At 44.8% G+C, this 14537-nt stretch overlaps 1 protein-coding gene across 2 annotated transcripts in view; it reads right to left on the reverse strand.

Annotated features, from left to right (window-relative positions):
• Nucleotides 1-14487, reverse strand: part of LOC146190189 (protein HID1) — a 63920-nt gene extending 49433 nt beyond the window's left edge. Inside the window, exons 1-4 of one of the 2 annotated variants that reach the window (XM_084604921.1) lie at nt 14119-14487; nt 8148-8364; nt 6711-6841; nt 3864-3902 (exon numbers count right to left, since the gene is read on the reverse strand). In XM_084604921.1, coding sequence (XP_084461047.1) covers nt 3864-3902; nt 6711-6841; nt 8148-8364; nt 14119-14352 — 621 coding nt within the window. In that variant the 5' untranslated portion in view covers nt 14353-14487. The remainder of the gene's footprint in view (nt 1-3863; nt 3903-6710; nt 6842-8147; nt 8365-14118) is intronic. The other variant, XM_084604922.1, reaches the window with a different exon arrangement.
• Nucleotides 14488-14537: the final 50 nt, after the last annotated feature.

Here is a 14537-nt window from a genome sequence, read left to right on the forward strand (position 1 = left end):
GGTATGCATAAAACTCCTTTCGGCAGTCCACAGCAGATCCCAGACATCGACACGCCTGTCCATCGTGCTAGCTGCCACTTTCTATGCCTAGCCCCGGAGCACAGCCATCTGCCGAACAACTCTTCAAACGCCCAAGTTCGTCAGGTCTCCCAAGCCATGGCATATCCCCAACCCTACGCCGGTGTCTTTTCAGAACACCAAGGTGCCAGAGTGCATTCGCAGGGAAGCGTTTGAAGATGTGGAGGACTGGCTTGACCAGTTTGAGCGAGTGGCCAAGATTAATCAATGGAGCGCAGACCAGAAGCTCTCCAATGTTTATTTTGCCCTTCAGGATAATTCTAGAACGTGGTTTGAAAACCACGAGGCCAACTTATCCACATGGAATGACTTCCGCCGCCAGCTCGCCAACTTTTGCGAGAACTGATCGAGAAAACAATGCCCTGCGCCTACTTGAAGTGCGCGTGCATAAGCTGAATAGGAGCATGCCTTTTTCGCCGTGCCGACCCTGATATGAGTGAGCCAAGAAAGCTACGGCATCTCATGCACGGTGTCAATTATTATCACGGATGACTCGATTCGCCCGATACGACAAAATCCTTACCGTGTGGCTCCGAAAGAATGTGAAGCCATTCTACGCCAGGTGGCCAAAATGCTTAGAGACGACGTTATCCAGCCGTCACAGAGCCCCTGGGCTTCCCCCGTGGTACTTGTTAAAAAGAAGGACGGCAGCTTACGATTTTGCATTGACTATAGCAAGCTCGACCGAGTGACCAAAAAAGACGTGTACGCTCTCCCTCGCATCGACGATTCCCTTGATCGCCTACGAAATGCATGTTACTTCTCTTCGATGGACTTGAAAAGTGGATACTGGCAAATCGAAGTAGATGAGAGGGATCGGGAGAAGACAGCATTCATCACTCCCGACGGATCGTATGAGTTTAAGGTCCTTCCGCTCGGTTTATGCTCGGCGCCAGCAACATTTCAGAGACTGATGGACAGTGTGCTTTCGGGACTCAAGTGGCAAACATGCCTGGTGTACCTTGACGACGTGATCGTGTTTTCGGCCACATTCGAAGAGCATCTGCGTCATTTGCTAGCTGTGTTTCAGGCCATACGATTTGCGGGCCTCACACTAAAACCTGAGAAGTGCCACTTTGGTTGCGAGGAGCTGCAGTTCTTAGGTTAGCCAAGAAGGTGTCCAGCCTGATCCTGAAAAGCTCTCCGCAGTCGCCAAGTTCCCCACACCTACGGACAAAAAGACATTGCGGCTCTTCCTGGTTTTTTCCGCCTATTACCCTCGGTTTATTGCTAGCTTCTCGCGAATTGCCTGGCCATTAACTTCACTGACGCATGACAATGCTGTCTTTCGCTGGGGTGAAGAACAGCAACAAGCTTTCAATGAGCTACGGAAGCGTCTACAGACACCACCTTTCCTGGCGCTCTTTGATGATGACGCCCCTACACTCCTTCATACGGATGCCAGCAACGTGAGCTTAGGTGCTGTGTTGGTGCAGCGCCAGGATGGTGTGGAAAAAGTAATTGCTTACGCCAGCAGGATCCTTATCTAAAGCAGAAGCGAACTACTCAGCAACAGAAAAAGAATGCCTTGCAGGGGTATAGGCGGTTATGAAGTTCCGCCCTTATTTGTACGCTCGCCCGTTTCAAGTCATCAGCGACCATCACTCTCTCTGTCGGCTGACAAACTTAAAGGACCCTTCAGGGAGACTCGCGCGTTGGAGCCTTCGATTACAAGAATTCGACATGGCAGTTATTTACAAATTTGGAAAGAAGCACACGGATGCAGATTGCCTTTCGCAAGCGCCGGTCGAACCTTCCACTATGACCGATGAAGACACTGCGTTTTTAGGTGTCATAGATGACGCAACGCTTTCCCAACAGCAGCGAGAGGACCAGGAATTGCTCCCTCTTATTGACTTCTTGGAGAAGAGAACTACAGTTGTGCCTAAGATTTTCGCCCGAGTAATCTGTTCATTCTTTGTTCGCAACAACATACTTTACAAGAAGAACTTCCGTTCTGGGAGAAACAGTCATCTACTCGTTGTCCCATCGGCTCTCCGCACTGAAGTTTTGCAAGCGTGCCACGACGGGCCAACCGCCGACACCCCCATGCTGGCTAGAGTACCGCACGATACTACTGGCCAAAACTGTCGGCGACAGTGAAACACTATGTACCTACGTGCATAGACTGCCAGCACCGTAAATCACTCCCTGTAAAACCAGCCGGCCTACTCCACCCTCTTCAAGTGCCAACGACACCTTTTAAGCAAATTGGCATAGACCTCCTGGGACCATTTCCGACGTCTACAGCCGGGAATAAATGGATAATTGTCACCACCTATTATCTGACCCGCTACGCGGAAACCAAGGCTCTGCCAAGGGGTACCGCCGCTGAAGCAGCTAGGTTCTTCGTTGAGAGCATTGTCCTGAGGCATGGCGCTCCGGCACTCATTATAACTGACCGAGGAACTGTATTTACGGCCGAACTTTTGGAGACCGTTCTTCGCCTCAGTGGTACCAGTCACCGTAAAACTACAGCCTATCCCCCTCAAACCAATGGGTTGACGGAACGCCTCAATAAGACCATCTCAGACATGCTTTGCATGTATGTCGACGTGAACCACAAGAATTGGGACGAAATACTTCCCTACGTCACGTTCGCTTACAATACGGCACGCCAAGACACCGCTCGCATGACACCCTTCAGCCTCCTTCACGGGCGACCAGTAACAACTATGCTGGATGCAATCTTGCTTCCGAATGTTGACACTGATGATCTCGATCAGGACGCCGAAGAATTCGCTCAGCGTGAGAGAAAGCTTGCCAACTAGCGTGTGTGCGGATCAAAAATCAGCAGAAGCATGATGCACGATGCTACAATCATAGGCACCGACATGTAATGTACGAACCTGGCGACAAAGTGTGGGTCTGGATGCCTATTCGCTGCTGTGGACTCTCCGAAAAGCTATTGCAGCAATACTTCGGACCCTATGTTGTTCAGCGACGTTTAACCGACGTCACTTATGAGGTGGTGCCAGACGGGGTGTCGACATCAAAGCGACGCCAGCACCAAGCTGACGTCGTCCACGTTGTACGTATGAAGCCGTACCACACGGGCTGACCTTATCCTCCTACTTCCTTTTATTCTCATCGGGATGACGCTTCCTGAGGAGGGGGGCAAATGCCACATAGAAGACGACGCAAAAGATGACGACTGGGACCACAAGCGCGAGCCTAGAAGAAGAAGAAGGAAGCTTGAGCGTAAGACTCGTTTTAGTCAACTATTAAAACAGTCTTATCTTTCGGGCCTCCTTGGCATTCTATCGAGACCCAACAATATACTGACTGCTCAAGGACAAGTAAAGTGTGGCAGTGAACCTTCCTATGCCAACATTGACACTACTTTTTAATAGTGTTCAACATTTTACTGCAGCTTCACTACATTCTATGCACAAGAATAGAATTCAAAGCCATATTGGGAGAGAGGAGTACTAATTGTGAAATCCTCATGCAATCGAAAATTGTAAGCTGTAGTGTCTACATGTCGGCCGTGCAGAACATGTGGTGAAGGTCTCCGAGTCATAGCCAGTCAACTGCAGCTCTGTGAGGGTTCCCTGACACTGCATGTATATAACACATGGATACTTTCTGCATTTTGCCCCCATCAAAATGCAGCCACCACCGATGGTACTGAAAACTGGGTCCTTCACCTTGGTTGACAAGTGCCCACCACTGACCCACCTTGGTGGGTTCATTGAACTGGTTGCAACCTCAATGCGGCATGTGGGACTGAGAACAAAGTGCGAAGGCCTCCATGACCCAAAAGGTTGTGGAGAAATACTTACGCACAATGCAGTGATGAGGGATTGGGCCAGCGACTCGGTCTGAAAGAACAGAAAGGGCAAGCAAGGCATCTCAATTCCCTCGCACCTAAACTGAACAAGATGTACACCAAGCTTTACAGACTTCAATAATATATGCTCCAAATATTACAAGACTGACGCAAAGATTCACGGCACCTTATTGAGAGTTCTTTAATATAAATTCTAAGTGCTTTGCGAGAGTGTGTTAAAAGAACGCCAGGGACGAACTGAAGTTGGGCTCCATCGATAGGTTGCCACCATGTTCAAGAAACAGATGAACGTTGCACTCACAAGAATACTTTTATAAGCTCGAAAAGGTAAAAAAAATGAATTATAATTGACTCTCATTAATTAATCTCAACTTACAAGACAACAGATTTTTGTTTAATTTACAGTATTAGAAGTTAAAGCTGCTATTTGACACAATTCAACAACAAATGTGATTTGCTTCAAGGATTTGTATCGGTCCACACAAATAGCTTGTTGAAACCTTTTCCTATGCATATACCACTACTAAAAGCAAGCCTAGAGTAAAATGTGAATGGAAGGCACTTGTATGTTTACATGACCAGCAGTGTCCAAGCGAATATGCAATGGCAAAAAAAGCAACAATGCACTAGTTTCTCAACAAAGTAAGACCATATTTCTTGGGACCTCAAGGCGTTGAAAAAGAAAAAAAAAAATAACTCTGAATGATCTGAAGGTGAAATCATCAAGCAGCTAGAAAAAAAAAAACAGTGAAAAAAAGAAAGGTTAACTGCAGCAAATTAAAATGGCGAAGAAATAGGCAACGGCCATCTGCTTCCGAAAGAAAAAATGAATGAAAATCATAGTTTTTTGCACATACGATGTGCTCCCTACTGGATGTCAAAAGTCAGGAATATCAAAGCGGAACTGCTCCAAAATAGTAAGGTTTTCAGCGGCCTCCATCATAGATGCCTCTTTGCAAGCGACAGCGCCCATGCATTGATGGCTTCACCAGAGAAACAACCACCAAAGCACCTATCTCTGTAGAAAACTGCACACAGCTGAGCCTAGCATTGCTAATTCTTGGTCAATAACTGCTACTGCTAAAGAAATCGCTTACGGTGTGACCACTTGAAGCCCCAATCAGAACCTTGGCCCATCCCCCCCTTTTGAGCCACGTCAGGGTTGACCAGTTGGAGGGGCCGAATTTTCAGCTCCGCAAAACTTGTCCTATCTGACCCCAGCCACTACTTTTTTACACAACAGGAGCCTTTGTGGCAATATAAACTGGTCAACCAAAATTTTGAAATTGGCTCAAATGAATTAAAAACAAGAATTACAAGAGCTTGAATTACTGCAACTGTACTATACAAGCGTTGCTGTCACAGGCTGCTTTTGCAAACAAGCTGCCAAACAAGGTTTCTGAGTGGATTCTTGCACTTAGACTGCAGTGCCATTCAGCACTCAATGGTGACCACAGAGTCCATTTTGTGTGTGGGCATCATGAATCTGAGCCGAGTTCAGTGGAAAAATATGTCCCATTTTTTTCAAATTGGATAAATATTTTGGACAGCTGAACTCATTTTTCACAGAAAAGAGAAGTACCAAAACAGCCGGGAAGAGTCATGATAGACTTTTACAAGGCTACAATAAAACTGCACAGGAGCTGTCTTCAGTGTCCCTTCAACTAGGCTGGGAATGATGTGGGCCTCGATGGATATATCAGGAATGGATATAGAAAGATGCCAAACAGGCGACTCGACAAAATCAGAAAAGTGTGGGCAGATTGGTGAACACTCTGCCTCAATCAACACATGCAAGATTGACAGATCAAACATGTAATTGGCCGCTTGAATGAGTGACAAGGTGACAAGCAACAACAAATGACAAATGAAATAAAGAATACCATATGCGTTCCCTACATATTAGTTTTGTTTCTGAAGTCACCTGCCAAACTAAAAAGCATTTTACCTATCTTAAAAGCCAAGAGTGCAGTTCACCGTAACAAGACAGCTAAAAAAGTAACACTTTTTTTCCCAAATAGTATTTTAGATTACCGTGACAACTTCCATATAGCACTACATCGCAGTACAACATTATCCCCCCACACAACTCCTGTCACATTAGCATGTTTTGATTCGTGCAGCACATTTTCTTTAAAGGCGACACAAATGAATCAAGCCTTGAAAGCAGGTGTGCACTTCACGCCTGACCTTGAAGTAAAAGAAAAAAAACCCTAAAATCATCCTTATCATAGGAGGTGAAATGATGGTGGAGAAATATGGGAGAGGCCTTCGCCCTGCAGTGGGTATAATCAGGCTGATGATGATGATGAAAATCATCCAAACACAAGAACTGAGTTTTTACATCTGCAAATATTGCGCCCTCGTTTGAGATTACAGCAGAATAAACGACTCGTCGCAGCGCTCATAATTTGCAATAAATGACTCCAATTTGCGATATAGGGAAAAAAAAACATGAAATCTAAGGAAAAGACACCATACTAAAATATGTGGTCACACCACAGGGCTTATATGCAATGCAGAGATACGAAATAAACAAGGCCTCAGAAAACGCAAAAAAATTTCTGCCCTCATTGATTTTGTGTATCCCTGTGTTCCAATTAAGAGCGCGCACGCACACACGCACGCACACGCGCGCGCACGCGCGCGCACGCACGCACGCACACACACACACACACACACACACACACACACACACACACACACACACACACACACACACACACACACACACACACACACACACACACACACACACACACACACACACACACACACACACACACACACACACACACACACACACACACACACACACACACATTGTCATCCATCACACCTGCGTCCCTCCATTGGTGGAGGCTCCATCCTCGGCTGCCCCTGGAAGGCTGGACCAGAAGAAGCCTCGCCAATCCGAGTCCTCAAAGATGTAGGGCAGGATGCGAGTCAACAGCCGCACACAGTTCAGCACTGCAGCCCAAGTGCCAAAAAGCATCCCACACAATTTGTACGAATCAGCTGTTGCATGTTTTCTTTGATCCTCTCTCTGTGATAAAGCGAATTTGTGAAGAAAAGAAAAGCCATTATTTTTCACAGAGTTGTAGATGCAAAGACAGAACTCTTTAGTAATTACAAGCACAAGGAAATGTATGAATGTGCACAATGTTGGCAACGAAAAAAAATTACTATGTTTTGTTTGATTTATGGGGTTTAACGTCTCAAAACTACTCAGGTTATGAAAGACTCCGTAGTGGATGTCTCCAGAAATTTCGGCTCCTTGGGGTTCTTGTAACGTTCCCTGACATAGCACAGCACATGGGTTCTTAGCGTTTCGCATCCATTGAAAAGCAGCCGCCCCAGCTGGGATTCAATATCGCATCCTTGAGCACAGTAACTGAGTGCCCTACCCACTGCACCACAGGGGCGGGGTGAAAATTGCAATGTGACGAGCTTATAAATGCTACAGCAATGGTTGTGAGTGCTCAGCAACTAAACATACCTAAGATGCCTCACACACTCATGATAATGAGTTAAGCAACTTGTCTGGGACTGGAGATTCTAAACCCCAGCTTGCAGTGTTAGTGTTCAGCAATTTCCTCCTGAAATCCAACAAAGGAAGAGGACTTTGTAGGGAAGGGAAAGTATAAACTATTGGGACTACTCCACCTCACAAAATTATTAAGCATTGAAAGACTTAGATGTTCTTACACACGCACCCTTTCGATGACAGCGCACCGTTAATGCACCTCCCTTCTCATTTTCTTCTCATTCCCTTTATCGTCTCTCTACAAGTTTCACCCACAGCAGGGCAATCAATTGGAACCACATGTGATCACTTCCAACTCTTCCAGCCCTTTTTCCTTATTTGCACCATACAGAGCCTGCAGACAGTGAAACAGGCTTCCAACCCCACCACTTTAGCTAGGCTCATTATTTGACTTCAACTTTCCACGCCCTGAACTGGTTGCAGCCACCCTACTTTTGTACCCTTCCCACCAACATAACTCCCCCCATTTTCTGCCATTCCCAACTTAATACTCCCAACATTGGCCCCTAAACATCAGACCAATATTGGGAGTATGTTGGCAATGGCCAGCCCTGTATAGGATCGATATTGTTACTAACACAGTTAACACTGGGCCATGGTTCGTGCTGCTTGGGTATGTATCATTTCACTTTCTGTCCGTGTGTAGATCTTTTTTTCCTTTGCAACATATGCCACACATACTCCGCTAAGTGCCAATGTGTGTTCAAGGAGAGCAGCACCAGAGCGTACCAGCGGTCTGCTGCACTGCCGTGTTGCAGAGAGAGTCAGCGGCACGCACCAGCCGCTCGACTGCCTTGTAGCACAGGGTTGCCAGGTTGGAGGGGGCCTCCTCACGCAGTGCCCGAATCTCAGCCGCTGGCACCAGGGCAAACACATCTTGGGCACCCTGAAGCCCAGACTCTCCCCAGAACTGTTCCCAGAATGCCTCGTCTCGGGCCTCGATGGGCTGCACAAGAACGGGGCACAATGCTGTTCATGCAATCAATGTAGACAGCCAGCAAAAAAAAAAGAAAAAAAGAAAAAAAAAAGCTGTGTTTGAAGTACAACTACAGATCTTTGTTCAAAAATAAAAAGAAAAGATACACTATATGCATTGCATTGGATGTGTGTTGCATAAAAACCAGCAGGATAATCCCAACCATGGCCCTGACAAGAAATACAGTTTGTACTTTGGAAAAGTACCATATTTATTCTATAACAGATGCACTAACTCTTCCCTAAAATAGATGCTGACTTTGTAGAAACATTTATCATCTAACTAATACTTGCACTGTGGCCAATCCAAATTTCACAGAATTTCCATCACAAAGGCGGGTAATCTATAAATTATACGAGAGAGTTTGTTATGTGGGTGCACCTTTTATGAGCAAAAATGCACTATCTCCTCTTTCAATAGGCAAGGCCACACAAGGAGAACTTTTTAACTATCTGAAAAAACAAACTCCGACACACTCAGGTTATTAAGTGTATGTGCAAAGTGTCTGCTTTGGCTCAGCTAGTTGAAACAAAAGCAGGGGCTGAAATAATATGACATTTAGTAGGCCACAGTGACCCTGCTATCACCTGAATTTGCCAAACAACACAATCAGTGACGATAATCAAATGAATGAATTTGAAAGGAAGACACCTACTTTGCAGGGTGCCGTTAAGAAACAGGGCCCGAACCTGTCTATGTACACTGAAAATAGAGGTTTTTATCTTCTTTTTTCTTTTTTTTTTTTCACCAACCTGAGCACAGGGCATGCGGCTGTTGTCTCTACTTCTTCCCCCGACCTTATGATATAGAGAGAACGTTGCTACAAATTCACTGGCTTAGTTAACAATTAGCTTGCAGAGTTAAAAGAAAGTGGCAGCACATGAAAAATAAAAGGACCAGAATACTTATCTAGCTTGCTGCCAAATGAAAGTACAGGCTGTTTCATGCTTAGGGTGAAACTGGGAGCGTGTGACTTCCGCGCTCTGTGAATCGTTGCAGCCGAAAGTCGGGGAAGGTAGGATGTAAAGGCGCATGCACAGCTGGTTAACTGTGCCTTCAGCACGGGGGCCTGGTGTCAACCATTTCATTGGCTCCCGATGGCAGTGACTCTTGATGCATGGCGGTCACGTGCTATATTTAAGTGCGAAACCACATGATATACATGTTATAAATGCTCTGCAGCACAAAGAAGCTTTTCAGCCACTATATGGCCAATATCTGAGCAGATAGAAAAACCTTATCTGCACTAAATTTCCAATATTTACTTACTACACTCTGATTGCAGCTGTTTTTAGTAGATGAAAGCATTACAGAAACAAAGTTGACTGTTCAAACACCAAAAGGATATTCCAAGCACCAAACACTCCTTCCTTTGCTGAGATTCCAAAAGTTTGAAGAAATCAGTTTCAGAACATTTACATTAGTGTTGTTGCATCTACGCTTGCAAGTTTCAAAAGTATGCAGTTCACAGTCAAGAGAAATGGCTCAATACAGCTCAATACAAGGCACAACTGAAACTTTAGTTTTCACTCACTTAAAATAGTTTACATCGTCTTTTGAAGCAAAAGTGAGTTAAACACACTTGGTTCCCTTTCTGTTAAGAGGCACTAAACCATTCATCATTATTACCCGAATAAGAAAACGTGTATGTAACAATCTGACGTGGCATGAACAGTTCAGTCTAATACAGCTTGTCTTAAACACACACACAAAAAAAGACAATTATGATACTTCTTAATGCGAAATTTGAATGCAGCTATTTAAGAGTTTTTTGCAATGTACTGAGGCAAAGAATTTGAAAGATGCTTGCCTGTATTATGTGCAGTTACAAAGCACTCTTTTGCCAAAGAGAATTTCTCAGAAGAAAAGAAAGAAGAGCCATGAGCGAGGGTGCAGAGCTTGCAGCTCTTCTTTCTCTTCTTCCGAGAAATTCTCTTTGTGCCATGGCTGTTTCATGGCTCATGACTCTCTTTCGCTCGGTTACACCAACAGCAGCACCGACGGCAACACAGCTCATCCAGTGAACGGGTACATAACAGCCGCGTTCTAAAGATCCGTGGTTGTATGTTAAAACCAATACCTTCAAAATAATAATCACATATCATCATATGTCAACTATGAGGGGAAAAAAGAAACAAACACTAATTATTACCCGATGAACCAGTTCATTCCTAGCCTTCACTAGTAGACAAGTATGGCCGTCATCGAAGCAATGTGGAGAACCATTGATAGATCCTGCTAGTTTAGCAACTGACCTCCTGTGGTTGCCATGACAACTTCAATCTTGGATTTAGTTTTTTAAAACGGGACGTGGTCCATACTGGCAAGTTTTGCAGCCACATATTTCACATGACACAGCCCATAGTTCTGGTGACGCTTAGTATGATATGCACTGCACAACTGCACAATCACTTCCAACTCTTCTCTGTACTGCACCAACAACCAAGCATGTTGCTCAGCAACCTTTCAATCAACTCAGCAGCATTGTAATAGTGCACCTCTTACGTCTCCAAGATGACATTATTTTGTTTTAAAGTGTTCTTTATTTCTTCCTTCTGATCGATGCTCAAATCAGATGTATGCGCTAAGGGATAAGGTGGGCACCGTCATTACTATTATGGATGAAAGAGTCAAAGTAGCTGAGGAGTTCTACACTGACCTACACAGTAGTCAAAGTAATCAGGATGATAATGAGATTGGAAGTAGTGAGGAGCAATCAGATATCCCGCAAGTAACAAAGATTAAGAAAGCTTTACGAGTTATGAAAAGGGGGAAAGCAGCTGGGGAGGTTCAGGTAGCTACAGATTTGTTGAAGGACGAGGGGGGGATGTCATACTAGAAAAACTGACAACCTTGTATACGCAATGCTTCACAACATTAATTAACTGTATCGGAATCTTCGAAGAACACTAACATTAACTTAATTTATAAAAAAGGGGATACTAAGGACTTGAAAAGCTAAAGACCAATCAGTTTAATATCTGCTACGTTCAAGGTGTTTACTAAGGTAATCGCTAACAGAATCAAGGCCACTTCAGACTTCAATCGACCAAAAGATCAGGCAAATTTTCGGAAAAGGGACTCTACCATCAATCAAATCCATAATATCAACCAGGTGAAAGAAAAATACTCAGAATATAAAGCAGCCGCTATACATAACATTAATTGATTACGAGAATGCATTCGACTTGGTTGAAACTTCAGCAGTCATGCAGGCGTTGTGAAATCAAGGTGTAGATAACCCATATGTGAAAGTGCTTGAAGATATCTATTGTGGCTGCACAGTAGCCATAGTTCTGCATAAAGAAACTAATGACATTCCCATAAAGAAATGTGTTAGGTAAGGAGATACCATCTGCCAAGTACTATTCACAGCTTGCTTAGAAGAAGTATTCGCAGACCTTGAATGGGAGCAGTTAGGAATAAGGGTTGGTGGATAATATCTCAGTAATCTGAGTTTCACAGATGCCTTGCCTTGTTAAGTAAAAGAATGATTAATGACATGGACAGGAAAAGCAGAAAGTTAGGCATAAAAATTAATATGCAGAAGACCAATGAAATGTTGAACAGCCTACGTAGGACAGGCAGTAGCCGCAGATCCAAACCACGAAAGGGAGTTAACTGGGAGAATAAGCCTGGGATGGAGCATATTTGGCAGGTACTCGCAGATCATGGCTAGCAGCTTACCGGTATCGCTCAAGAGCAAAATATATAAAAATTGCCTTTACCTGTACTCACCTACGGGGCTGAAATGTGGAGGCTAACAAAAAGGATTCTAAGTTAAGTTGAGGGTGCAACGCAGAGAGCTATGGAATGGGAAATTGTAGGTGTGATGTTAAGGAGGTAGGAAGCACGCAGAGTGGATTAGGGAGCAAATTTGAGTTAACGACATTCTCTAGTTGAAATCAATAAGAAGAAATGGGCATGGGCAGGGCGAGTAGTGCAAAGAGAGGATATGGTCACTAAGGGTAACAAATTGGATTCCGGAGGAAAGAAAGTGTTAGCAGGGGGCATCAGAAAGATAGGTGGGCGGATGAGGTTAGGAAGTTTGTAGGGCTCAAGTGGATGCAGCTGGCACAGGACCGGGTTAATTTGGGAATTGAGGAATTTGGGAGAGGCCTTTGCCTTGCAGTGAATATAGTCTGGCTGATGATGATGACGCTTTCTAATTACAGAGTTGAGTATGTATGTACATGGCTATGTTGAGAAAAGTGTGTTCAAACATTTAGACTACCATTGTCACAAACCAAAAAGGTGATCACTAAAAACTTTGACCTGCTTAGATAAAAAATTCCTACATGTAGGTTTCAGTTGTGCTTATTACTTTGGCTGAAACCATTTGTTGCTGTAATCAATTGTCTTTTCTAGAATCAAATGCTTTCTGAGCTGGAATTTCTAGCTCACAATCCAACACTACAGCACAAGTGATATTGCTTCCAGAGAGCCAAACCGCTAAAACCATTCATTTTCAGAGAACTTGTTGTTGGGCTAGTTGGTTAAAGTGCATTCTTAAATACATAAAGGCGCAAAAATCCAAGACAAACCACCCATTCCGTCTTCTTTATGGTCGTCCTGTATTTTTGTACCTTTAATTATTTAACATCCATTTTCAGTTTAATATTTTTATTTGTGTAACTGAAAGTTAAAGCAAAGATATATAATATTACAGACATATTGAAAGTTAATTACGTATGATGACTGATTGGTACATTCTTTTTGTCCAGGCATGGGCTTTTTTTGTTTGTATATATAATAGGCTATAGACAATCTCGATACTAGTCAAGGCGAGTTAAGAAATAGTGCCTGTGTATGGTTATGCATACATAAACACACATGTAGACAAGGAAATACATATAACCACGCCAGGTCATCGTGTGCAATATTTCGGTGCCAGGCATCATGAGCCAAAATATAAACTTCTGCAGCCCGAATTATCAGATATTCGCTTGTGGCGTTTATTTAGAGCGGAAAAGGCTGGAATGACATCTCTAATTTGGATTTCTTGCCTCACTAGATAATTCTTGGTCAATATATGGCTGCTTGACACAGCAAATGCTACGCGTAGAACAGCATTTTTTTGCTCCAAAAGTCCCTATCACTTTTCCAGCGCTTTCTCTTTAGCAGCATTGTCCTTTCTTTTGTATTCCAACTGCGCATCAATGAACACGTCCGTTTTGTGCAACTCGCACTCCGTACGCATACGCACGCTCGCGATCGCCCGCTAATCAACAGAAAGATCGGACGAAACGGATGAGATATGTGCGCGCAACCAATTGAATAACCACATCCTTTCCACAAAGATCGATTTCTCGAGACAAGCATATGTTTTCTCCGGGCACGCAACAAGCCTAGCCTCAGCTATCTCGATCGGCGAGCTGCCACTCTGACGACGTGTGGTTCATGAAATGAGCCACAGAAGGTCTGGGAGAAATCGGCAACGACAGCCAACAAGAAAGTGCTCATCAGCGGCCGAGTGAGGCGCGCCCGTCCAAAGCTGCTCACGCCAAGTTTAGGAGGCGACCACGGATGAGTAACCCCTTCGGATGCGGTCGATTCAAACAAATGATATTGCGCGCAGTGACCGGCGTTAGCCGATGTGGACGAAAAAACGGCCTGCACTCGAAAGCGGCCAAACTGAGGTCACAGACCGTGACATGGCTGCGTCGGCGAGACCGCGCGCGCGCGGCTGACTCGCTAGCATATGCCGCGCCGTACACCACGCACCTGCGTCTTCGTCGTCAGCTGGATCACAGCTTTTCTGAAGTTGAGCTTGGAATCCGTGTTCCCCATGGCGCCGGCCGGTGAGCGCTCGCCGCCGCTGCAGGCGCGGACCGAGTACAACCAAGTACAACGGTGAGTAGTACGGCCCGTCAAAGCCGCCTCGCACGCGCGGCTCACCAACACACCCGAAAAACGGAACCAACGCGGCCACAAGATGCGCGGATCCACTGGTGACATTTACGACCTTGCGAAAAGTGGAAAAGTCGCCGTTATGCACCACCGCTGCCTCAGAATGACTCGTGATGGTGATGGTGATGACGGCTGTCCCCTTTTTACGGGTCACCTCCGCCTGTCGGCATGGCGGAGCCAAGAAAAAGAAATAGGCGAAAAAAATAATGCTAATAACCCTCTTTCTACCATGG

The sequence above is a fragment of the Amblyomma maculatum genome, chromosome 5, assembly GCF_055883805.1.
Source record: "Amblyomma maculatum isolate TAMU_Amacu chromosome 5, ASM5588380v1, whole genome shotgun sequence".
Lineage (NCBI taxonomy): Eukaryota > Metazoa > Arthropoda > Arachnida > Ixodida > Ixodidae > Amblyomma > Amblyomma maculatum.